General features: G+C 39.0%; 1 protein-coding gene across 5 annotated transcripts in view; it reads left to right on the top strand.

The window, feature by feature from the left end:
• Positions 1-9,454: 9,454 nt before the first annotated feature.
• LOC111080415 (leucine-rich repeat flightless-interacting protein 2) overlaps positions 9,455-26,372 on the top strand; it is a 55,454-nt gene continuing 38,536 nt past the window's right edge. For 4 of the 5 annotated variants that reach the window (XM_041595372.1, XM_022376017.2, XM_041595373.1 and 1 more), the window contains exons 1-2: positions 9,455-9,606; positions 14,808-15,001. In XM_041595372.1, the coding sequence (XP_041451306.1) occupies positions 14,915-15,001 (87 nt within the window). In that variant the 5' untranslated portion in view covers positions 9,455-9,606; positions 14,808-14,914. The remainder of the gene's footprint in view (positions 9,607-14,807; positions 15,002-26,372) is intronic. The other variant, XM_022376015.2, reaches the window with a different exon arrangement.

The raw sequence follows: 26,372 nt of genomic DNA on the forward strand, positions 1-26,372 counted from the left end.
CTGTATAATTGTATCACATTTTGTGTTGTGACAGGCAGCATTTGATCAGCTGGCAAGTGATCCCGGATTTGGTCTAGTTGCTCTCTTAATTGCTCAGGAGATACTAGCGTTGGGCTTATTGTCCGATGGTGAATGCCGATTAATACATCAGATATGTCAGACTGCATACGTTGAAGACTCGTTGTCAGCAGAGTTAGTTGTGCTGTGAGCCCTAGGTATGACTGAATTAGATGATCGCCGAGATATGTTCCTCTTTCTCGGCTGATGGTTGTCACTTGTTGTTCCAATACCATTAGGCGGTTGTCCATGGCTGACTTATCTTTCCTGATCACGTTCATTGTGGAGTCGACAATTGACGTTTGATTTCTTAGTAGATGTAGCAGAAAGTCTTCGTTGGTTTTTACCTTTTCGATTACTTTGGCCATTTTCTCAGCATATGCTATTTCCGCAATGTCTTGAATAGCATTTTTGGAGCGTTTTGTTGCTACCTCCTCTGAGAATAATGGGGCGAGACGACTGATGGGGCGTTTGTATACGCCGGACGATGTTTTGACATCAACCACTCGTACATGGTTGTCTTGCCCAGGATAAGTTTTGATGATGCGACCCATTGGCCACTTCATTACTGGAAGGTTGTCTTCCTTCACCAAAACTAATAATCCTTCGGTCACGTTTGGAGCGGTGGTTTTCCATTTATGCCGAGTTTGTAGTTCGTGGAGGTATTCCGTAGACCATTGTTTCCAAAATGCATGTTTTAAGCGTGAAACCAATTCCCAGCGCTTAACCAGAGTTTTCTCTTGACGATCGGTGTGGACGTCAGGTGCTGCGGTCAAAGGTTCACCGATCAGGAAATGCCCTGGAGTAAGCGCACTTGTATCCGTTGGATCATTTGACATTGGAGTTATGGGTCGGGAGTTCAGAATTGCTTCAATTTCGATTATGACTGTGTTCAGCTCCTCAAACGTCAAGGATGCTGTTTCTGTGGTTGTAACTAACAGCCTTTTCGCTGATTTTACCGCAGCTTCCCAGAGGCCGCCAAACGATGGGGCCCGAGGAGGAATGAATTTAAAATCCACTTGTTTTTTGTTGCAATGATTTGTGATCAGAGCATGTGCCTTTTCGCTAAATATTGCTTCTTTCAATTCCTTTAGCTTGTTATTTGCGCCGACGAAATTTGTTGCGTTGTCGCAATGAATAGTCTGACACTTCCCGCGTCTGCTAAGGAATCGCCGGAGTGCTGCCAAGAATGCATCTGTGGTTAAGTCACTTACTAACTCCAGATGTACAGCCTTTGTGGAGAAGCAGCAGAATACGGCAATGTATGCCTTATCTGGCCGTTTTCCTCGGATTTTATGGTGGATCATAATTGGTCCACAGTAGTCAACGCCTGCATTAAGGAATGGGCGTGCTTGCGTGACTCTTTGTGCTGGAAGATTGCCCATGATCTGGTGCATCAGCTTTGGTCTGGCTCTGGTGCATCTAATACAGCTATGTATGATGCTTCTAGCCCTCGTCTTGTCGTTGATAATCCAATATTGTTGTCTTGCGATTGCCCTTAATGCTTGGGCACCGCAATGCAGATTTTCCTCATGAAGCTCACGCATAATCATTTTGACTATTGGGTCGTTGTACGGTAGCAGGATTGGATGTTTTGCATTGAACGGAATTTGAGCTTCTTCGAGTCTTCCGCCAACTCGGATGAGCTCATCATCTCCTAGTAAGGGAGATAACGAAATGATCGAACTCTTTTTATCCAATGTTTTATAGCGTTTTAATTGTTTTAAATCCGCTGTGAACTCAACTTGTTGAATCGTTCGTAGGATCATAGTGCGAGCACGCCTTAGTTCTCCTGCGCAAAGTGTCGTTGTAGGTGCTCTATTAGTTTTGTAGCAGAAGCGAAACATGTACGCTACAATACGTTGTAGTTTGTTGAACGAGTTGCTATGTCTGCATGTGTATAACTCTTCTCCGAGAGAGCTAGATGCGATTGGCAAGCTGACATGCTTAGCCTTTCTCTCGAGATTGCTGGGCTCAATGATGGGTGGTTTTGTCCATTTATCTTCTGATCCGTGCAAGAATAATGGTCCGTATAGCCATAGACTATGATCCCTTAGCTTGCTTGCTAAGATTCCTCTTGAAAGGACATCTGCTGCGTTGTTGGCTGATGAAACATGACGCCATTGTAATTGGTTCGTCAATGCCTGGATTTTGGCGATTCGATTTGCCACGAATGTGTGGTATGTGGACGCCGATGCGTTAATCCAGGACAGTACAACGGTGGAATCAGTCCAGAAGATTCCTGATACTGTGTCAAGATTCATATGGAGATCCTTTCTAACTCGATTGGTGAGTTCGGCACCTAAAACTGCAGCGCACAGTTCTAGACGTGGTAGGGATTGTTTGGCGGTGGGTGCTACTCGAGATTTTGAGCATAATAGTCGTACAGAGACCTGATTGTTTTTGTAGGTGGCTCGTACGTACACTGCCGCGCCATAGGCTCGTTCCGATGCGTCTACAAAGGTATGTAGATCCTGGGTGACTGGCACTTTTCCATCATATACGTGCCGGGGAATCTCCATTGAGTTTAATGATTGTAGGTCCTCCCGGTACTCCTTCCATTCGTTTTGGAGTTGTAATGGCAGTTCATCGTCCCAATCGAGTTTAATCTCCCACAGCTGTTGCATAAATATTTTTGCCTTGACTATCACTGGGGCAAAGAGACCCAGTGGGTCAAAGATTTGGGCCAATTCTGAGCACACGACCCTTTTGGTGATGCGTGTTGCTTGGCTTTTTGTGGTTCGTCCTCGCAGTTGGTCTTGTTTTGGCATCCAAATGAGACCCAGCGTTTTCACGCTGTATTGCTCTAATGTTTCACCTAGTTTGACGTCGTTGACAATGTCCTCTTTAGGGATTCCTTGCAAGAGCTGGTCGTTGTTGGAGCACCATTTGCGAAGTTTAAGACCGAACGGTAGCAATATTTTATTAAGTTCTTGTTGAACTTGTATCGCTTCCTGAATGGTATCCGCGCCAGTAAGACAGTCGTCCACATAGAAATCGTTCTTCAATGCAGCAGATCCAATAGGTAATCTGTGTTGGCTCCGAGTTGCCAAATGATCCAGACATTTCGTTGCCAGGAATGGAGCAGATGTGGTCCCATATGTGACTGTTTTTAAGCGATAGTACCTGATATCTTCAGATGGATTGTTTCTCCAGACTATCATCTGATGAAACTGATCCTCTGGACTTATCCACACTTGTCGGTACATTTTCTCGATGTCCGCTGTGAATACGTACTTATGTATACGAAAACGTAGTAGAATGGACATAAGTTCACTCTGAACTGTGGGTCCGGCATGCAGAATGTCGTTTAGAGACTTTCCACTTGTTGATTTGCATGATGCATCAAACACGACCCGTAACTTTGTGCTGGTGCTCTCAGGTTTGAGTACACAGTGGTGTGGTATGAAGTAGTGTCTCTCCGGCACTTGAGTTGCTGGGACCATCTTCATGTGTCCAAGTCCTTCATATTCATTCATAAATTCCACATAGCCTTTCCAGGTGTCTGGTGAAATCCGTCGTTCTAATGCCAGGAATCGTTTCGTTGCAGTTTCCAAAGACCCCCCCAGGGCTGAAGAGTGTTCGGAAAAAGGGAGTTTTACTATCAACCTGCCATCCGATGCTGTTTGTAAGTTCTCTATAAAGTGAGCTTCGCAATGTGCTTCGATTGGCGTGCGTGGTTTTTCTTCCGTCTCTAAATTGTCCAGAGTCCAGAATTTTTCCATTAGCTCGTTGAGCCCAATTGCACAAATGGATGCGGAGTTGTGTGCAGACCTGATTTTTCCTGCCACAATCCATCCCAATTTTGTATTTTGCAGCAACGGACCTCCTGACTTTGGCTGTTTTTGGTCTGGGAGTAGTAGCGAATAATAGTGTTCTGCTCCGATGAGCATGTCGACCTTTCCCGGTTTATAGAAATCCGGATCTGCCAATGGGCAATTGTTTGGTATGTTCAAGTTCATTTCATCGAGTGCCTGCGCTGGTTGATCAGCAATTATCTGAGGTAGTACGAATGCTTCAATTCTTTGCGTAAATCCGCCGTGAAGTGATTTTATTAGAACATTTACTCGTGCTCTGCTGGTCTTTGACTGACCTCCAATTCCTTCGATGCGTAATGTTGTATCATTAAGTTTTACTGACAACATTGATGCCATTCGTTCAGAGATCAGGTTGATCTGTGATCCTGAATCCAGCAAGGCTCTGAAATTGGCTCTCTGTCCATTGTTTGCTTCTACTGCTACTTTTGCTGTAGCTAACAGGTTGTAATTATTGTTACTTGCTGCGCCAACCGTCGGTGCTCTTGGTTCTGTACTTACGCCCGATGGTATGTCCAAGTGCAGCAGTGTATTGTGTTTTTTGTCGCATTTGAAACATGTCCGACCTGGGCATGCATTTGTTTTGTGGCTTGTTTTAAAACAGTTGACACACAATTTCTGCTTTTGTACCCAATTTAGTCGTTCTGATGGTGAGTTGGAGCGAAACTCATCGCATCCGTAGAGCCAATGGCTTGCCTTCTTGCAGAATGAGCAGAGAGGCGTCTTCGATTTTCCAGTATTTACTGTTGCACATGTTGTGCCCTTTGGCTCTTTCCTTGACATTTGTGTCTTTTTGCCTGTTCCTAGAACTCGAACTCTTTGTTCTAGGAACTGAAGCATTGTGTCCAAGGCCTGTATTTCCTTTGAGCTTCCCAATGATTGCTCGTACAAGGCTCTGTTAGTGACATCCAGCTTATTTTTGATGACGGCAATCAGTATTGGATCCCAGGTGGATTTATTGATGCCCAATTCCTTTAGTGATGCCAGGGATTCGATAGTTGTAACGTACAACTCTTTTAATGACTTGGAGTCGTCATTAACTGTGTTATAATTTAGGAAGCGGTTTAATACCGTGCTAGCGACGTCTCTGGGATTGTTGTATGTATCAATCAGAATTTCCCAGGCGCTCAAATAGTTTTCTTCCTTTAGATCGATATGTCGGATCAATCTTTCTGCCTCTCCAGTTACGGTTGTTTTCAGATACCACATCTTCCGAACTGTGGGCATGTTTGTTTCATGTATCATACATGAAAACAGGTCATAGAACTGGGACCATTTCAGGTATGTCCCCATCAAACTTGGGAATGTTAATGCGTGGAAGCTGCACGTCATTATTGTTTGATGTGGCTGGTTTTGCCAATGCACTTTGAACCTCTTTTTCCAGGGTCAGGTAGGCTTCCATGTTGTATCCTCCTTCCTCTGGGTTATCGTATTCTTCGTGAATAGTAAAATGGACTTCTTGTGCTTGAATCCATAGTGATTTTATCAAATCACTTGATGTACGTCCTCCCGCCTCTGAGAATTGTCTCAGAATGCGTTTTATGGACGCTACTATGGCCTTTTGTCGGCGACATAGTGAAGGCAATTTGCTGTAAGTCTCCGTGGTGACAGCGTGTTCCTCCATTTCGCCTCTTACTTGGGGTCGGGGTCACCAAATGTTAATGTGTGTTTGTGTGTGTGTTTTGGTATGCATACGGTACATAAACCGTCTACAAATTTGTCGTCGCAACTAGAACTTGAACCAGTTGGACTGCGGAGAGGGATTCCTACGTCGAGCAAATGAGGGTCTGAAGACACGGCGACAGCCTCTGTTGATTGCAGTTGTAGAGAATGAGTGAACAGGCAGTGATGGTACTGTTTCTGATACTGATTTTATTCAACAAACTTAATTTCTATTTATAGGTACCAAAAGGTACAGAAAGTGCTGAGTCTAGTAAGAATATGGTAAAAGGGAATTGGAATTAATATTAAATTAATTTGGATTTAATATGATATTGTGTTATTGGGCAATTGTGATAGTCAGCAATTGCACCAGTGTTTTTGCCCTCTGACGAGCGATCGCATCGTTGGCAGAAATTGCTGCAGAAGCGTTTATTGTTGACTCAGCTACAATGCCTTGTCGTTTGTTATTATGTCTCCCGTTACATGGGTCGACCTGACTTATTCGATAAGTGTATATTATGTAATATTAATTACTGCATAAATATGCGACTGAACACTAATATCAATTGAAAGCGGAGATGCATTACCAATTGGAATATGTACCTGAGCATAAATAGTGATGAGGTAAAGTAAACTTTATTATTAATTAACTATATAAAAATGTAAAGTTTTTGTTTACTTAAGGTTCGTCTCAAAATTCCAAGAGTTTGCGACACTCTCTGGCTTTCAATCGAGCATTTAGTCAAACGCATTTTGGAGCAATGGACTGAGCTGAAAATGCATTTCAGGGCTTCTGCAGCAACAGAAAAATGCCACAAAACCTATATTTTGTGCGAGATGTACGACGATATAAACTATTTATATTTGTTTTTTTTAAAGCCAATTCTTGGAGACATGCAGCGTATAAATAAAAGCAAAAATCCCAATTCGATAAAGCTGCTAGGAGATCTAATTTTCGCATTAACTCGCTCAAAACTAAAACCGAAATGAACATTTTAGTGGACGAGTTTGAGCAACATACATATAAAAAGAGATATGTTCTTGGGTTACGAATTTGAAACAAAATTAAAACAAATATAGGAAAATATCGATGATATTACTGAAAATAATATCCGTATGATTTTGTTGTTGTATTAATCTATCAGCTGAATCAAAGGTATGAGAACTACTGTTGTTCATCATTCAATATTCAATATAATTGGTATTACATCTTTTTTAGGTTGCCGGACAACTTTAACGTATTAAAAAATATCGATGCATTTTCCGCTGAAAATATATTGCGAGCACAAAAAGAACCAATCCATCAGGCATTGGAGGTGTTTAAAGTCAACAGCAATGACATAGAAAAAATTGTAGCCCAATACAATAATATTGACCTGATAGGGTGGTTGAACCTTGACTCCACTGTTCGTTTTTTGGGCTGAAGTAAAGAACTGTAAGGACTCAGCAGGAAACATTGCATTTTTCGTGAGGGTGTGAAACATAGCTAAAACAGGTTTGATGAATCAGCTGTGTTTTGTAAACAGTGCCAGCTGTAAAATTCTGCTAAAATTAAAAAAGGAAAAAAATTCACTCTGATGATTAAGTGATTTTGTTGGTGGCGGCATATATTGTTGCAAACCAAAGAAGAATAATTTTCATCTCTCTTTTTGGTTTTGCGGACAGTTTTTGCCTACATCTTGCACCATTTACTTCAGGAATAATTGTTGAACATATATTCCTGAGCTGGGTATCAGCTGTTCTCTCAGTCAACATACGGTCCTGATAGGCAACTATCGATATAAATCTGTGGATTCCGCTCGTTTTGCTGGATACACACTCCAGGAAAATGTAAAAGAAATTTTCCTGGCACAGTTTTTATTTATATGAAGTTTGACAGGAAGTTTTAGATTCCGCGGTGCTGGATACTATGCTTTATTGAAGAATTTGTTTTATTTTTTTTTCATGTTTTTTTCAGAGTTAGTGCCTCTATTTTTCACATAACTTAATTATCTTATATCTGGTTGCATAGAACTTTGCAGTTCTGAAAAGCTGACAAATGCAGCTATTAATCCGACCCAGACATCTTGTAGCTGCAGCTTAATGCCTGAAAGATATTAAGTTGTACCATTCAAATTTCATTTTTATTATTTATTGCGGTATTTTTTGTTTCCGAAATTTTTACTTCAAAAACTCAGGAAAAGTCGAAAAAAATTATTCTTATACTCTCTGCACACTGAGTCCATCCTGGGGGAACGGTGGGAATTTTTGAAAGATGTGAAACACCGATTCACATTGACACCATCCACCATCCACCATCCATGAGAAACAGCTGTTGCTCACAATTGCGTGAGGTGAAAATTTGTTTACTTTAATTAAAATGAATATAAATAACATTTCAATGGTCGTGAATGTGATTCAGCAGCAAAACATATTCTTGCACAAGCTAATCATGTTGTTGGACATGGACGATGATGATGAAGATAACTTTGACGAGGAGGAGATAATAGAATGGATATCTGTTTTGAAAACACTGAAGCCCGGAAGGTTGTGGTCATTTGTGAGTGCTTCTAATAAATGCAACCAATGTTTAAAGTACAAATATATATGTTATGTTTTTCAGAAGCGGTTCGGTACATTTTGGGAGAAGGATGTACCCGAAAACAACGAGGCGTTTTTTAAGGAAAGTTTTAGGATGGAGAGATCCTGCTTTTCTCTGTTGGTTACTCGCTTGGAAGTGCTACGGAAGAAGGACACAAACTGCCGAGCTGCAATTCCTCTGGAGAAGCGTATCGCCATATCTTTTTATACTTCGGGATCTTCTTCTGAAAAGAGTGTTTTTCGGAGTGTCAGCCAACAGCGTCTGCAATATCCTGCATGAGTTTTGCAGAGATTTCATCAACGAATTCTCAGAGGAATACATGTCCAAAAACTATCTCACTTCAGAGAAAATTGACGAGTGTGTCCAAGCATTTGAAGAAATTGGGTTTCCTCAGTGCCTGGTGCAATTGGTAATAATGCAATAAAATCATCCATAATATATGTATATACATATATGTAAATTAATTTCATTACTTAATTTTTATGTTAGATGGATGTCACATCGAAATAAAACCACCTGCAGCTGATATTTGATATTTTTTATTTTTTGCGTGCTTTGTGAGATCTGATGGGGTTATTTGGTTTTATTTTTATATTTTCCTGTCTGTCATTGTTTACATTTTCGTAGTGATCTCCGATTTTTTGTTGTGAAATATGGTTGCATTTGACAATTATCGAAAAAATACCGCACTGAAACGTGAGAATTAGGAACATCCCAGATGGATGGTGGAATAACTGGGAAATTTTCGGAACGGCAAAACCTTACGGACCATCCCAGAAATGGATGGTGGATGGTGGATGGTCCCCAGTGTGAAAAGGCTATTAGCATGCATTTTTAGTTGTAGATAGATGCATCAGCATTCTTCTAAAAGGAATTCCACTGATACCCTACAGTTGGTACTTATTTACTTTATGGGATAAGAAACGTTTCCTTCTCCGCTTTGCACACATCCACTTCTACCACAAATCTAATATACCCCTGAACTCTTCGAGTACGGGTATAAAAAACACCAGTTTTAAAATATTATTTTAAGAAAAGTTATGCCATAGAAAAAAAATTATCACTAAGCATGTTTTAAGCCCCAAATCTATCAAACAAATTTTGGTTTGATTCGAAGCGGTTAAATGTTGTCGGGTAGTGTTATCAAAGTAAAAAAAAGTATAAGGATTGTGGAAGGCGCCATTGGGAATCGCAGTTTCACATCTGTCAAATATTCCCACCGTTCCTTATAGATGTTCTTTGTGACAAAGAACCATCTCACATAACGGACCATCCCAGAAATGGATGGTGGAACACAAATATTGAATATATCGATGGTATCGCGAATTGTGATTGATCCAGCTCTACCTGTGCTTTGGTGCTATCAATTACGGAGTGTTTGTATTGTTTCCATAAATGGAGTTTAATATTGTTTAGTGGAGTACACGTACTATTTAATTATAAACATCTTAAAACGTGGAATGTGAAGAAATCTTCTCGGATGCTACATATGTAAGCATGTACATTTCTTTAACATACATATGTATGTAGGCCGCTGCACCCAATAAATAGATTAGTGCTGTTGACAATTTTAAATTTTGTAACAAGTGCAATTACTCAAAGGCCACATCGGAGTTGACTGTATCGGAGTTGAAAGTATCCAGAACAAATTTAAGGAACTGTAACTGCATTTTGCATACGCGAAAAATTTGGGCGATCACACTCTGAATAGGTTTTGGCATACTCTCGAATAAATTTTGTATGTGTTCGTCAGGTATCATACGGGATTTAGTCTGCACGCGGGTCCAAAGCTCATCCAATACCTTCGGTGCAGACTCATACTTTTCCAATATTTTTTTAAGCAGAGCCTGTAGACTTTCAATAGATTATATATCCGAGCTTTGGGCAGGCCACTGCATTAAGTGAATCCTCATTATTGAGCCAATTTATCACGATTTTATCCTCGTTCTTTGGATCCCCGTCTTGCTGAAAAGTGATCTCCGATATAGGGCAAGCCTATTTTAAATTCATACAATTTAAAATTTAACAAATTGGTTTCCAAAATATGAAGTTAATATTCCTTATTCATCATTCGATCGTCTTTAACCAATAGGCAAAAATTCCCGTGAGTCCGTAAGTGAGTGAAGAACTCTGCACAGGATCGACCTGACATAGGGAGTTAAACAGCATGAACTGTCTGAAAAATGTTTCGCGTTTTAAATTTTTCAAGGGGCACAAGAACTAGAGCATGAAAGATTGAAAGAAGGTAAATGGAGACCAAAATAATCAGTTTTTTGTGTGATGACAAGGAGTAGGGGAGAGGTGCGGGTTTTGGACAGAGGCCTAGTTGTGACCAACCCCTCAAAACATCGAAAAGCAAGCAGATAATACTGATCTGAGTATTGGGAGTCATATTCGTCAACAATACGCAGCTTTCGTGCTAATAATGAAAGCTATTTGGGGGAAAAAAACTAAAAGATATATTTTAAGTGCAAAAAAATTGGTGTACATTTTGTCCAAAAAGGCTAGTGTTTCGTGTTCCTTGTAGTGTTTCATTGTAGTTTGTGATTTATCTTCGGTTTTAAAAAAAATCTGTGCAAAAAATAATTGTTTGGTCTTTTGGAAAAAATGGCTGTCAGGCCCGTTTATGACACACGTCATGATATCGGTTGTGGACACCCTGTTTTTTTTTTTTCAATTTAATGCGTGTATTTGGTTAAAAAACCGCATAATTTCGTTGTTTATGGTAATGTAGTACAAATAAATAACATTTAGACCACTGTGCATCTTCAACGAGCTGCATATCTTCTTGAAAGAAATTGTTCCTCTGCAAACGTCTACACCACAGAAGCCTTCGAATCGTGGTAGAAAGCCGATGGAAAGCTCCGTGCTTACTTCTCCGGAATGCTGTGTTTCTTTGAAGAAAAAAGCAGCTAAGAAAGATGTTAAGCTACAAAGTATGCAGGTATATATTTCTCTCAAGAAAAAGCGTGGATGGAAGGCAACGCTAGCCAAACCATCCACTAAGAGCACCATCAGCTAAGCGCACCAAGGCTCTATCATCTGACGATGATATCATCTGTATCATCTCCTGCCAATGAAATTGACCGTCGTAAACACCATTAAATGCAATGAATGTAGTCTTTCGGTGCATTTAAAGTGCGCTGATATTCATGCCAGCTTCTTCACAGGCAAGCATTGCGAATCTGATTACGATTAATGTTAAAATGTGTCATCTTTTTATACCCTTACTCAAAAAAGAGATAAGGGGTATATTGTATTTGTGGTAAAAGTGGATGTGTGCAACGCAGAGAAGGAAGCGTTTCCGACCCCATAAAGTATATGTATTCTTGATCAGCATCAATAGCCGAGTCGATAGAGCCATGTCTGTCTGTCCGTCCGTCCGTCTTGTTTGTCGGCTGGATCTCAGAGACTATAAGAGCTAGGGTAACCAAATTTGGTTTCCAGACTCATGTGATATCACACTGCTACAAGTGTATTTCAAAATTTAGCCCCGCCCCCTTCCGCCCTCACAAAGGACGAAAATTTGTGGTAGGCACAATTTTAAAGATACTATAAAACTGAAAACGCAATATCGTATCTACCAGACTGCCGAATCTGAATGAGATCGGATCATAATTATAGTCAGAATGAAGAAATTAATTTTCAGTTCCTTCTCCGGCAAGAGACCCGCTACTCATTCTCTTTCTCGCTCGCACACTCTGCCTCGTTATGTACGTGAGCGCCCTCTAGCGGAGGAGATGTGGAATCTAAATGGTACATGTATAATCTAAATGTTAGATGTATAATATACATAGTAGATGTAGATGTGGGTAACAGATGTAGCCAAAAAATGTAGAATGTAAATTTTTTTTTAAATTTTAAAATTCTAAAAAATCATAATCTCAAAATTGCATATGGGCATTTGTCTGACGAGGTCCACTGAGACAAAAAAAATGTAATGTCTTTAAAAACACATTTCCATATAATTATGCTGTGATATTATAGTCTAAATTTAATGAACGAAAACTAATTTACCCAATTGACATTAAATTTCAATAACTTTGATGTGAAAACCTATTCAAATAAGCAAAAATGTACTCTTTTGGTATTTTTTTTTTTTTTGCTTTAGCCATATTTTCTATTACGTTTATCTCATATAAAAAAGTGCATTCTTGGGAAAAGTTTCTCCCCATAAAATTTTTAACGTATTGGACTATCTTAAAAATCTTCTTTAATCCCGGCTAATGGTATATTTTTAAATGTTATTAATCAAGGAATTTTTGTCCCGTGCGACATGTCCCGTTCGAATATGGTCTTAATTAAATTTAAAAAAAAATTTAAATTATGTTTGCGTATAATTATAACCATTATAAAGAGACATCCATGAACAACATGTACAGAAATTTGCATCAACATATGGCCTCAACTGAGTTTGAATAGATCGCCACGAAAATCACTTCCATTTTTGTCCCGTGCGAATGGCTCGGTTTTTTGGCAAAATCTCGAAAACGACCTTAGCACCACTTATAGGCCTAGTCTAGAGGTGTATCATAAAGCTAAAACGATTTTGAAAATCCGTCTTATTGTGTCCTTTATACCACTTGAAATGCGTACGAATGTCCCGTTCGGACTTCAGAGAAATGCCCATATACTGACTGAGTACGGGTACGAGTACACGTTCCTTCTCGTTTGTTCTTAACGCCAGCAGGCTCTTAAAATAAAAAAACTTTCAGTTTCTCGTTATTTGTGGTGATTTCCTTTAATTTTAATTGGATTTCTCAGTGCGTCCACAACAGGGCCTATAGTTTTTATACCCGTACTCAAAAACAGCTAAGGGGTATATTGTATTTGTTGTAAAAGTGGATGTGTGAAACGCAGATAAGGAAAAGTTTCCGACCCCATAAAGTAAATATGTATTCATGATCAGCATCAATAGCCGAGTCGATATAGCTATGTCCGTCTGTCCGTCCGTCGTCCGTCCGTCTCGATGAGCGCCTGGATCTCAGAGACTATAAGAGCTAGAGAAACCAAATTTGGTTTCCAGACTCATGTGATATCACACTGCTACAAGTGTATTTCAAAATTTCGCCCCGCCCCCACAAAGTGTGAAAATCTGTGGCAGTCACAATTTTAAAGATACGATAAAACTAAAAACGCAGTATCGTAGAGAATGATCATATCTACCAGATTGCCGAATCTGAATCAGATCGGATCATATTTTCATAATTTATTTTCAGTTGCTTCCCCCGTCTACTTCAGCCAGAGAGCTACTCATTCTCTTTCTCGCTCGCACACTCTGCCGCGTTCAGTGTGCGAGCAACCCCTAGCTAAGGAGATGTAGAATCTGAATGGTACATGTAGAATATACATGTTAGATGTAGAATATACATGTTAGATGTACAATATACATGTTAGATGTATAATATACATGTTAGATGTATAATATACATTGTAGATGTAGAATATACATGATATGTAGAATATACATTGTAGATGTAGATAACAGATGTAGAATAAAAATTTTAAATGTACATTTTTTTTTAATTTTCAAATTCTAAATAGTTATAAGCTTAAAAATGAATATACTGACTGAGTACGGGTATAAGTAGAGTCGCGTCCTGAGAAGCGACTCACAAGTTCCTTCTCGTTTGTTCTCATATTGCAATTTTTGCTTCGTGTTTGCTGGCAAAATATATCAAATTGATATAACTTTCCAGGGGGGTAGAAACATACTAGCAATACAAGCAAATACTTCGGATACTTTTCTAGTACATATATACTAGAGCCCTGCACGAATCCACATGATTCATAAAATCACAGTATACTCATGCCCCTTCAATGCGTTCGATCATTACGAATCATGCCTTCAGTCAGATTCGAATCCCCCGAATCACTAAAAAAGCGAATCCGAGCACTGCGAATCAATATTAGCAAGCTTCGTTCGCATGGCTCTGAACTGATTCAAAACATACTACGAAGAAAGCTTCCTTTGTATGCGTGAACATGTACAGTATGTATGTAAAACAATATTGCACAGAGACACACAAAGGCACACACACAAATAAATATTTTCAGGCCGAGGGCAAAGCAAAAAATCAACAAATTTGTGTATTGCTTTCTCGTTCTCTCTACCAGAAAATCAAGTGGAGAGTAAAAGAGAAAAAAAAACCGAACTGTTCGGATCTGACACAGTAAAAATTACGAGACATGAGTCGTTCGGTCCGTTTTGGGCGTACAATTCGAAGTTATGAGAAAGCCGAATCGGTGATTCAATGGAATCGGACGAAGCGAATACCGAATCCCTGCGAATCGATTCGGTTGCTCGTTCATGCAGGGCTCTAATATATACCGACCTTTTTTTTGTTGATCTGAGTACTGCCTTCCGTGCAGACCATAGAAAGCAGTTTTGGCCCGAAAAAATTTCTTATCGGTTTCATACGAATATCAACTGTTCGCGAGGTATTTTTTCGGATTTGAGTACTAGGGTCAAAAAATAAAATTTATCAGAAAAATGGGAAAAAGTTTGGTTCTTCGAGGAAAAATCGTGTCGTGTAGTGTAATCAGCAGCTGAGATGATTTTGGTTTCCTTTTTAGTTTGACATAATTTTCCTCGTGTTTGGTGTCGAGTAGACACTAACTAGAAATAAAATCCAAAAAATTTCTTTGATCGCTGATATTTCTTATTCCAATTTATATACTGTACACTATAGGTGCCCGCACTGCAGCTACGAATAAACTAGAGTATCAATATACAAAATAAATAGAATTTTCGCTTGCGGCTTTGTTCACATAGTACTACCGATTCAATTTGAATGAAATGGAAGGCACAAGCGCCACTGGTCGACGACGAAACAATACACGAGTGAATGCAGAGGACAACGCTTTAGATCAAATAACAAAAGAGGTACGTATTCCTCATGCACGCTGGTAAAACCACGTCTCATGAATCTTTATAAATAACTAGGGGAAAGACCCTGTTCGCTCGCTCACACAACCCATACAACCCTTCACGCACTGGGCCTTATTAACTCATCATAATTTTGCATTAATAGTGAAATGGATGTTAAAATACGAATTGCTTATGCAAAAAAAAAATTGATACCATTGATACAGTCATCTGTTGGGGTAATGTCTTAGGCTTGGAATAAATAATAGAAAAACAACCGTTTTGTAGCTTCAAGAGCTAGTAGATTAACTTTTAACTTCTTTATTTGAAAGTGACGCCCAAAATTTGCGAGTGGTTTCGACGCATCTACGAACAATGGAATCCCTCAGTTCGTCATAAATAGAGTTATCAATGGATCACCATTCGGACTTAACTTTTTGACACAAATCATTCCTATTTTTATACCCGTACTCAAAAAGAATTATATTGTATTATATTGTATTTGTGGTAAAACTAGACGTGTGTAACGCATACAGTATATATATTCTTGATCAGCATCAATAGCCGAGTCGATATAGCCATGTTTCGCCCTTCCCCTTCCGCCGCACAAAATCTGTGGCAGCCGCAATTTGGAAGATATTAGAAAACTAAAAACGCAGTATCGTAGAGAATTACCATATCTACCAGATATGCCGAATATGAGTCAGTTCGTATCATTATTATAGCCAGAATAAAGAAATTAATTGTCAGTTGCTTCCCCTACCTCCTCCAGCACGAGACCACGCTACTCATTCTCCTTCTTGCTTGCACACTCTGCCTTGTTCAGGGCGCGAGCGCCCTCTAGCTGAGAAGATGTAGAATCTAAATGGTAGATGTACAACCTACATTTTAGATGTATAATGTAGATAACAGATATAGCAAAATATTTAAAAATTCTCCATTAATCGCAAGCTCTTCAATGTATATACTGACAGTACGGGTATATACTGACAGTACGGGTATATACTGACTGAGTTCAGGCACTAACCATACAGTATATAGATGTGCCAGTTCATACAACGAAAGGGGCGCAGCTGAGCTTGCAGCGAACGTTCCCAGATCTTCGGCTTTGGGAATGGCCGCGTTGGGCTCATGACGTCACACGAGCCGACTGGCAGCAAGCATGCATGTGTTGTGTACGTGTACACTCCAAAATATATGATTGTATGCATAGAATAATTTTTAGCTGCCGAAACCGACTTTGTTCGAGATTTCAGCTTACGTAAACGTGTGTGTGCCATTTATTCACACATACTGTGCTTGTGTGTGGGCTCTACAATTTTTGCCCGCTTGAATTGGTTTTTCGTTTTGTTTTGAGGGCTGATGTGATGTAGCGACCTATTCAGGGCCGGATCAACCCTCAACCGGGCCCTGGGCAACCATCAATCTGGGGCCCTCCTTTATTTTGTATTTTTCTTAGTGGCTATTATATTTTTTATTAATTATTTGGAGTTTTGTTTTTTCAACAAAATTTTTCTGTTATCCCTAGGGGGCCCTAGGCAACTGCTAATCCGGCCCTGGACCTATTCCCTTCGTAAGACTTAATATTTTCTTGGTGTGTTCTGTAGCTCGACTCGACGCGGGTTGAGGCATTGACGAAGCGGCTCATAAAATATTTTTTCGTTTTGTTTTGAAAAGCTGATGTTGCGACGGGCGCGCGGTTCTCTTTTAGGCTAGCCTTTGCCTCTGCTTTCGGCTTCGTCAACAGAAAGCGACAGAATACACCAAGAAAATATTAAGTCTTACGAAGGGAATAGGTCCAGGGCCGGATTAGCAGTTGCCTAGGGCCCCCTAGGGATAACAGAAAAATTTTGTTGAAAAAACAAAACTCCAAATAATGAATAAACGAGAAGGAACGTGTGAGTCGTTTCTGGGGACACGACTCTACTTATACCCGTACTCAGTCAGTATATACAGCTTATGATTTTATAGAATTTTGGAAAAAAAAAAATTTTACATTTTACATTTTTTTGCTACATCTGCTATCTACATCTACATATAAAATGTCTATTCTACATCTAACATGTAGATTGTACGTGTTCCATTTAGATTCTACATCTCCTCCGCTAGGGGTTGCTCGCGCACTGAACGCGGCAGAGTGTGCGAGCGAGAAGGAAAATGAGTTGCGCTGTCGTTTTCTGGAGGGGTGGGCAGGGGAAGCAACTGAAAATTAATTTCGTCATTCTGGCTATAATTATGATCCGATCTGATTCAGATTCGGCAGTCTGGTAGATATGAGCATTCTCTACTATACTGCGTTTTTAGTTTTATCGTATCTTTAAAATAGTGCCTGCCACAGATTTTCGTCCTTTGTGGGAGCGGAAGGGGGCGGGGCGAAATTTTGAAATACACTTGTAGCAGTGTGATATCACATGAGTCTGGAAACCAAATTTAATTGCCCTAGCTCTTATAGTCTCTGAGATCCAGGCGTCAAACAAGACGGACAGACGGACAGACAGACATGGCTCTATCGACTCGGCTATTGATGCTGATCAAGAATATATATACTTTATGGGGTCGGAAACGTTTCCTTCTCTGCGTTACACACATCCACTTTTACCACAAATCTAATATACCCCTCTCTTTTTTGAGTACGGGTATAAAAATATAATAGCCACTGAGAAAAATACAAAATAAAGGAGGGCCCCAGATTGATGGTTGCCCAGGGCCCGGTTGAGGGTTGATCCGGCCCTGAATAGGTCGCTACATCACATCAGCCCTCAAAACAAAACGAAAAACCAATTCAAGCGGCCAAAAATTGTAGAGCCCACACACAAGCACAGTATGTGTGAATACATGGCACACACACGTTTACGTAAACTGAAATCTCGAACAAAGTCGGTTTCGGCAGCTAAAAATTATTCTATGCATACAATCATATATTTTGGAGTGTACACGTACACAACACATGCATGCTTGCTGCCAGTCGGCTCGTGTGACGTCATGAGCCCAACGCGGCCATTCCCAAAGCCGAAGATCTGGGAACGTTCGCTGCAAGCTCAGCTGCGCCCCTTTCGTTGTATGAACTGGCACATCTATATACTGTATGGTTAGTGGTTCAGGCTTAAAAGTTGAGTCGCAGCCACTGCACAGTGGTCGATTCCGCCAACCTGGCAGGCAATAAATGAAAAATTTAAATGTTAAATCTTGTACATTTTTTGTACTTTTTGGAAAGTGCAAATCTTACTGATACATATATATTGATACATTTATTATTGATTTCTTATCGATAGTCAAGCAGATGCACGTGGTTAAATCGCAGAAAACTTTTCTGTCCATACTTAAGTACATTTTTCCGCCTTTTTATGGCTTTTGGTAAAGCTGAGCAAAAATTAATGTTTTGAGTGTTTTATTTAAATAACTGTTTATATTGGTCATACCTGGTCTAAATAAATATTGGGACAATCTGGTATTTTTTTTATTGTTTTTCTTTCAGAGGTAGTGCTTTTATTTTTCACATAACTTATATATCTTATATCTAGTTGCATAGAACTTCGCAGTTCTTAAAAGCTGACAAATGCAGCTAAAAATCGGACCCAGACACTTTGTAGCTGCAGCTTAACGTCTAGAAGATATTAAGCTTTCAAATTCAAATTTCATAATTTTTTTTGCGGTATCTTTTCACGAAATTTTGACTAAAAACTCGGGAAAAGTCTAAAAAAATTTTGGCATGCATTTTTAGTTTTAGATAGACGCATTAATTAGGCGTCGTTTAAGATACTGTTCATTAAAATCTATGGATAAACGGTGGAGCTAAAATTCGTTAACCAAACCTAAAATATGAAAAAATAGACAAAAAAATACTTTTTGGTAAGTTGCAGGTCGAACTGCCAATTGGGAACAAAGCAAACGAAAACGGGTTGAATTTTTGGTACATAATTATGTTCCTTTAGCCTTGGACCAGCAACGTACCGGACGGTATTTTCCAGGTAAAATTAGTTTCGAGTCGTTTTGGTCAAACGGCTGCAAGTTGACCGTTTATCCATAGATTTTAATGAACAAAAAATAACGCAAAAAATTATGAAATTTAAATTTGAAAGCTTAATATCTTCTATGCAACCAGATATAATATACTTAAGTTATGTGAAAAATAGAATCACTACCTCTGAAAAAACCATGAAAAAAACAGATTTTAAAAATTCTTTTAAAAAAATTAAACCATAAAAAAATAAAGAAAAAGTTTAATTTTGTTGAGTAGTGTTATTGGTACACTGAATTGAAAATAATTTTTAAAAATTGTTTAATTAGGGGAAAAAATGTATTTTCTTACTCAATAGTGGGTATTGCCTCCATGCTTTGAAATGACTTCAGCCTTCAGCGTTTATGCATTGAAATTACCAAATTTTGTAGAGTTTTCTCGTCTATTTTGGCCAATTCTTCGATAATTGCCTTTTTGAGCTCGGTCAAATTTTCAAATTGTCGCCCTTTGCTATAAACTTTGCTCTAGAGTATTCCCGAAACATTCTTCATTCTGCTTTCTCCTAGTATATTTCGCTAAACGGTATTAATACGTCGTCCATAAGGCTTATGTACACCTGAAAATACATTCGTGATGCTAAAAAACATAAAGGGGTTCTCGCGGCGTGTCCAAAAGCGGCCCATACCATAAGTGAGCCACCCCCGAAAATGCGAGCAGGACTTGCGTTCACGGCGTAAATCTCTCCAGTACATAATTTTTCCGTCAGGACCATCCTAGTTGAACTTTTTTTCGTCAGTGAAGATAACGTTTTCCCATTCATTTGTCCAAAATTTTTACTTTTCTTCAAATAACAGACTATTTGTTTTATATCTGGTAGAAGAATAGGTTTGCGTACCATTTTTTCATATTTAATGTTATTATCATAACTTAATATTGCTGAATGCGACGGAAGCTGATCTTAAGAGACAGTTTAGCCTTTATATCCCGTGAACTTGTCGGTGTATTAACAGCTGAACTCTTTATTTGTCGTTTTGTTCGTTCAGACCCTGTGACCTGTGACCCTTTTACGGTATTAAATTGACATTTATTTGTCTTTGATAACACTACTCGACAAAATCGAACTTTTTTTTTCCTCAAGGATCCAAACCGACTTTTTCTGATAGATATGGGGATTTAAAATTTTTTAAAGAATTATGGTTTTTTTTCTATGGCAGAACTTTTTTTTTAAGAATTTTTGAAGTCTGGTATTTTTTTTTAAGCTTTTTTCAGAGGTAGCGCTTGTTTTTTTCACATAGCTCTAGTATCTTACGTCTGGTTGTAAAGAACTTTGCTATTTTGAAAAGATAATTAAAACAGCTAGAAGAAGCCTAAACACTTTGTGATTACAGCGTACCTTCTGGGAAATATAAAGCATTGAAATGCAAAAATTATGATTTTTGTGCGGTATTTTTAACGAAATTTTGACTTTAAAAACTCAGGAAACGTCGAAAAAAAATTATATCCTGTGTCCTCTATTTTTTTGTGTATAGGTGCATTAATTTGGCGTCGTTCAAGGTATCGCTCATTAAAATCTATGGAGAGACTGGAGCTAAAATTCGTTAACCAAACCTAAAATATGGAAAATATGAACAAAACATACCTTTTGGAAGGTTGGACACAGGAGGACACAGGATATACTTTTTTTTCCACTTTTCCTGAGTTTTTAAAGTCAAAATTTCGTAAAAAATACCGCACAAAAATCATAATTTTTGCATTTCAATGCTTTATATTTCCCAGAAGGTACGCTGTAATCACAAAGTGTTTAGGCTTCTTCTAGCTGTTTTAATTATCTTTTCAAAATAGCAAAGTTCTTTACAACCAGACGTAAGATACTAGAGCTATGTGAAAAAAACAAGCGCTACCTTTGAAAAAAGCTTTAAAAAAAAATACCAGTTTTCAAAAATTCTTTAAAAAAAAGTTCTGCCATAGAAAAAAAAAAAATATCATCAAACCATTTCTAAGCCCCAAATCTTTAAGAAAAAGTTCGTTTTGTTCCTTGAGGAAAAATTGTGTTGACTAGTGTAATTAAATTTACGTGTACACAGATAGTAAGATTCAAATAATTACGTTAATTTACGAAAAACTGAAAAAAACAGTCAATTACCACAACTTTCTTGATGGTGTACCAATAATAATTTCCTACTAGGAAAAAAACATATTTCATAATAGTGGTTGGGAAAAAGTCGCCGAATAAAAAATTCGAACTTGTAACCTGCCGTTAATTTCTTGATATACCAGCACATTCAAAAAATTTGTTGCGTCGTTACAAATGCTTACCAGTTTTAAATAATTTAAAAATATTACTATGATAAGTGAGTTTCCCAATTGTTATTTCGACCAGGTAGATGGTATGTATTCAATAAAAAATATATGGATGGATATATGAATGTTATTGAAAAGGGCTTTATTATTTTTAAGAAAACTCTCCAGGAATATGAAAAACTATTTTAAAATACTTTAACCTATTTTTCGGGAATATAAATATTTTAATATTTTAAGAATATTTTAAAACATTTTAACCTTTTTTCGCCGCTTTTTTGGCACTCAGAATCAAGGCCTATAAAACAGGCTTGTAATCATTCTTAATTTGCTTTAAAACATCCATACCGTCGATTATTTATTTTGTTTCAATCCATGACTCGTCAACTGTATAGATGTTATACATAGCTTTCGAAGCACCACGATCGTATTTTTGTAAAATTTTGTAATTTTAACCACGAGGTGATCATGGTAAATCTTATTAATGGTCGTCATAATAATGCCCATGGATACCTCAATATCACGGTGTGATATGTCAATATTGCTCAATCATTTCGCGCACAGCAACGATATTTTGCCGTACAACAATTTATTTTAAACGACCTTCAAGAAATTCGTACTGCAACGAAGCGGGTCCACGATTGAATTCGCGATCCCTATTTTTTACATTGGCAGTGCAATTTTCTTTATCAATAAAAGTTTAACTATGCTGATCTAAGCATTCTTGGTTAAAAAATCTACTTAAAATTTGATAGAAATTATGACATTTGTAATATTCAATTTTAGCCTGAGATGAATTTTTGGATATATCGTTAATCGATATCAAATGAGGTCGTACATGAAAAAATTGTATGTATGTTTAATCAATAAAAGTACAAAAAAGATTGAAGAATGCTTAGATCGGCAAACTATGTTGAAATAACTGGTGACTAGGCGCTATACATTGATTTTTATTTTATTTTATAGGTAATATGTCAGTGTCGAAAATCACGCTTTTCGCGATGTGTAGCAAGGAAAAAAAGTTAAAGCAATTTGAATCCATTGTTTTACTCAATTACTGATAGGCCCGTATATCGAACATTTACATAATTGATAAGCGAATAAAAAAATATTAAGTAATTTTGCCTCCAAGTTTGCCGATATGTGTGCCGCAGAAATCTAAAATTCTTAAACAAAATTTTTAATTTTTAACTCTACCAATATTCTTTTACTAAAAAAAAAAATAATTTTATACTCGTACACAAAAAGAAACAAGGGGTATATTAGATTTGTGGTAAAAGTGAATGTGTAACGCAGAGAAGGAAACGTTTCCGACCCCATAAAGTATATATATTCTTGATCAGCATCAATAGCCGAGTCGATATAGCCATGTCTGTCTGTCCGTCTGTCTCTATATAAGACTATGAGAGCTAGAACAAGCAAATTGGTATCCAGACTGCTGTGTTATCACACTGCTACAAGTGTATTTCAAAATTTAGCCCGCCCCCACAAAGGACGAAAATTTGTGGCAGGCACAACTTTGAAGATACTAGAAAACTAAAAACGCAGTATCGTAGAGAATGACCATATCTACCAAATTGCCAAATCTGAATCAGATCGGATCATAATTATAGCCAGAATGAAGAAATTAATTTTCAGTTGCTTCCCCCGCCTCCTACAGCAAGAGACCCTCTTCTACTCATTCTCTTTTTTCCCGCTCGCACACTCTGCCCTGTGCAATGCGCGACCTTTGCGGAGAAGATGTAGAAGATGTGGTAAAAAAAAATGTAAAATGTGAAATATTTTAAAATTCCAAATAAATCATAAGCTCAAAAATTTATATACTGATTGAGTACGGGTATAAACGTAGAGCCGCGTTCATAGAAGCAAATCATCAGTTCCTTCTCGTTTAAAAAAATTTTTTAATTTTTTTAATTTAAAAATAAAAATTTATTTAATTTAATTAATTTTTATTCCAAAATACAAAAATATTTTTCAAAATATTACTCATTTATTTTTGAGTTATTAATTATTGCCAAAATCGACCACTGTGCACTGCAGCGACTCACATAGTTCACTCTCGATTTTTGTAATTTTACTGTACTAGCAAGCCCTCGTTGGCTTCGCTCGCTGATTTTTTTGAAGGGTATAACTAACTTTTACCGCACCACTTTCTTATTATTTTGGTTATTTGTAATGATATTAGAAGTCATTTCTTTATTTTCAAAAGAAAGCTCATAAATATTTCAATCTTGAAAATTGGAGCGTGTTGAATATCGCAGTCTCTACACACAGTCTTTTGCTCCTCTCCAAATATGTTAGTCCATCATTGTTAAAAACCTCGACGGAACTGGAATAAATTTCACAAACGGCATTTAAAAACCTGCCATTAAACCTGCCACTGAAAATTAAGAAGAGTTTTTCTAATAAACGAAATAACGAAAATTGTGGGTGGCGTAAATTTGTATTGTGGCGGGACGAAAATAAATAGGTTTGCGCTTGATTAGATACACTTAACGATTTTATATATTATACATATATATCTAAACATTGGAAGCGGCACCAACTTGTGGATGGCCCGCCGAAAAACTCGTCCGTCGCTACTCCTTACGTCGACGACTCTGACCATGCCGTTCTCCCCTGCGTGCGTGGCGATGATCCTCCCCCGAAGACACTTCTTCCTTGCCGTCGGTCTTCCGCTGGTGCCATTTGCCCCGAATTTGTAGCCCCAAGACATAGTCTCGTTACCATCGCTTTTAGAACGTTTGCCTGACTGACGAGACAAGTCGCCATCGCCGCCATCGCCGCCTCGCCTGGTCCTGGCTGAGGGCTCCTAGCGGCCTAAGTTTATTATGGCCTTGATATCGTCGCGGACTGGGAAGCTCTTCTGCGGTTAGGAGCGCCCGTAGAAGTAGGCTATTTGCAGGTTTGACACCTGCCTCCCACAGTCCTCACATGTGCGGCGCTCGAGGCGGTATGAACGCAAATTCGGACCCGTTTTTTGTTGCGAATCCGCGAGCTGCGTCCGCCTGCTCCTCGAGCGCCATTCGCAGAGCGCTGAGGTGGCGGCTCGCTCCGACGAAGTTCGTCGCGTTTTCGCAATGTACGACTTGGGGATATTCGCGGCGCCCAACGAATCTTTGGAAAGCCAATAAAAATGAGTCAGTGGTCAGGTCTGATAGAATTTTTAATTGAACCGTTTTGGATGCAAAACAAACAAAAAGAGCAATATACGATTTATATAAGTGCCTTCCTCGAATTTTTAATGTCCACTGGTCCACAAAAATCAACGCCGCCAATTGAATACAGGCGGAGAGCACGGAGCCGGTCTGCGGCCCAAGTACCAGTGTCTTCATGGATTCAACCGCTGAAGAATAGGACCAACTCTAGATCCTTTCCGAACTTTCTCGATTTCTTCACGATACCGTGATGTTGGATGATTTCAACAATTTTGCGAAAGGCTTCATCATACTCGGTCGGTGAGACCGTTTTTTCAAACGTTATGCTCGGGTTCTTACATTTTCTTGTAAAGCGGAACATATAACAAAACGCTCTAAGCAACTTGAGGTGTGACGAGAATCCCTCGATGACATCTACTAAATCCGAAGCTTCCACAGCAGCGGTCAGCCCGACCGCGTTCTTCCTCTTCCCCAGCTCAACATCTTCTGAAGGCTCGAAATGAGGGTTTTTAGGCCAGTTCTCTTCTTCATCCTTTAGAAATGAGGGTCCTTCAAACCAGATTGACTGGACGATTTCCTTGACGTCACAACCTCTTGACACAATATCGGCTGGGTTTTGTTTAGTAGGGACATGCCGCCACGTAGCTTCATCTGACAACTCCTGAATCTCAGCCACCCTATTCAAAACGAACGTCGACAACGAAGATGGACGCGACCGAATCCAGTGAAGAGTTACTTCAGAGTCTGACCAATAAACAGCTCATTCGATAGGGACCTCTAATAGGGGCTTGATTCTGTGACAGAGATCCGCGAGAAGGTGAGCGGCACATAACTCAAGCCGTGGGAGCGTTTTGGTTTTGAGCGGCGCTACTTTGGACTTTGAAGTCAACAATGATATTTTTAAACCTTCTGCAGTTCTGCTACGGATATAGGCGCACGCTCCATTATCTCTCATGGAGGCGTCAGCGAAGGCATGTATCTAGACCGGTGACATCGGATCGGAATACACAAACCGAGGTATGGATATCTCTTCCAATTGAGACAGTGTATTTTTCAACATGCTGTTTCCAAATGCATCGGAATCGACTCATCTCAATCTAGTTTGTTAAGCCAAAGTTCCTGCAATAGGATCTTACCCTTTATGACGATAGTACTTAACAATCCAAGGGGGTCGAACAACTTCGATCTCACTGACAGTATGCTTCGTTTTGTCCCTTGGGAGACCCATGACTTCATTGTCAATTTTAAACTGAAAGGCATCTTCCTTAGGCAACCATGAGATTCCTAACGCCTTAGTGGATTCTGAATCCGAGATCATTATGGGCTTCGCTGTGCTCTCAGATGCGGTGATCTCATGTGAGTTCGTAAACCACTTCGCTAATTGAAACCCTGCGGTCTGAACAACCTGAGATACTTAGGACTTAATTGCCCTTAGCTCCTCTACGCATGCAGCACCAGTCATCATGTCATCAACGTAAAAATCGGACCCAATAACATCAGCAGCTTTAACCTCGCAGACTCACTCAACCTTTTTGAACACCGGATAGCCAAAAAGGGGGCTGGTCCAGTCCCATAATTCACGGTGTAAAGCTTGTATAATCTAAAGGACTCAGATGGGTCTCTTCTCTACATTACGATCTGAAACTGCCTATCCGCTTTATTCACCATCACTTGGCGATACATTTTTTTCACATCAGCAGTCAGGGCGAAGCTGTGCAAATGCAAGCGGAGCAGCGTTGAGCATCCCTCTTGAATGGTCGGTCGGACCATCAGAATCTCATTCAAGGCAATCTGTGAGGACGTCTTCGACGAAGCGTCGAACACGACGCAAATCTTGGTAGAAGAACTTAAAGGCATTACATAGTGTGGAATAGAAGGAACAATATTGTCAGTTGGCGGCATATGACCTAAGGAGAGATACTCTTCCATGAATTCCAAGTACATTTTCTTCAACTCAGGGTCACGAGACAATCTT

This window comes from Drosophila obscura, unplaced genomic scaffold (assembly GCF_018151105.1).
Source record: "Drosophila obscura isolate BZ-5 IFL unplaced genomic scaffold, ASM1815110v1 contig_58, whole genome shotgun sequence".
In the NCBI taxonomy this organism is placed as follows: Eukaryota; Metazoa; Arthropoda; class Insecta; order Diptera; family Drosophilidae; genus Drosophila; species Drosophila obscura.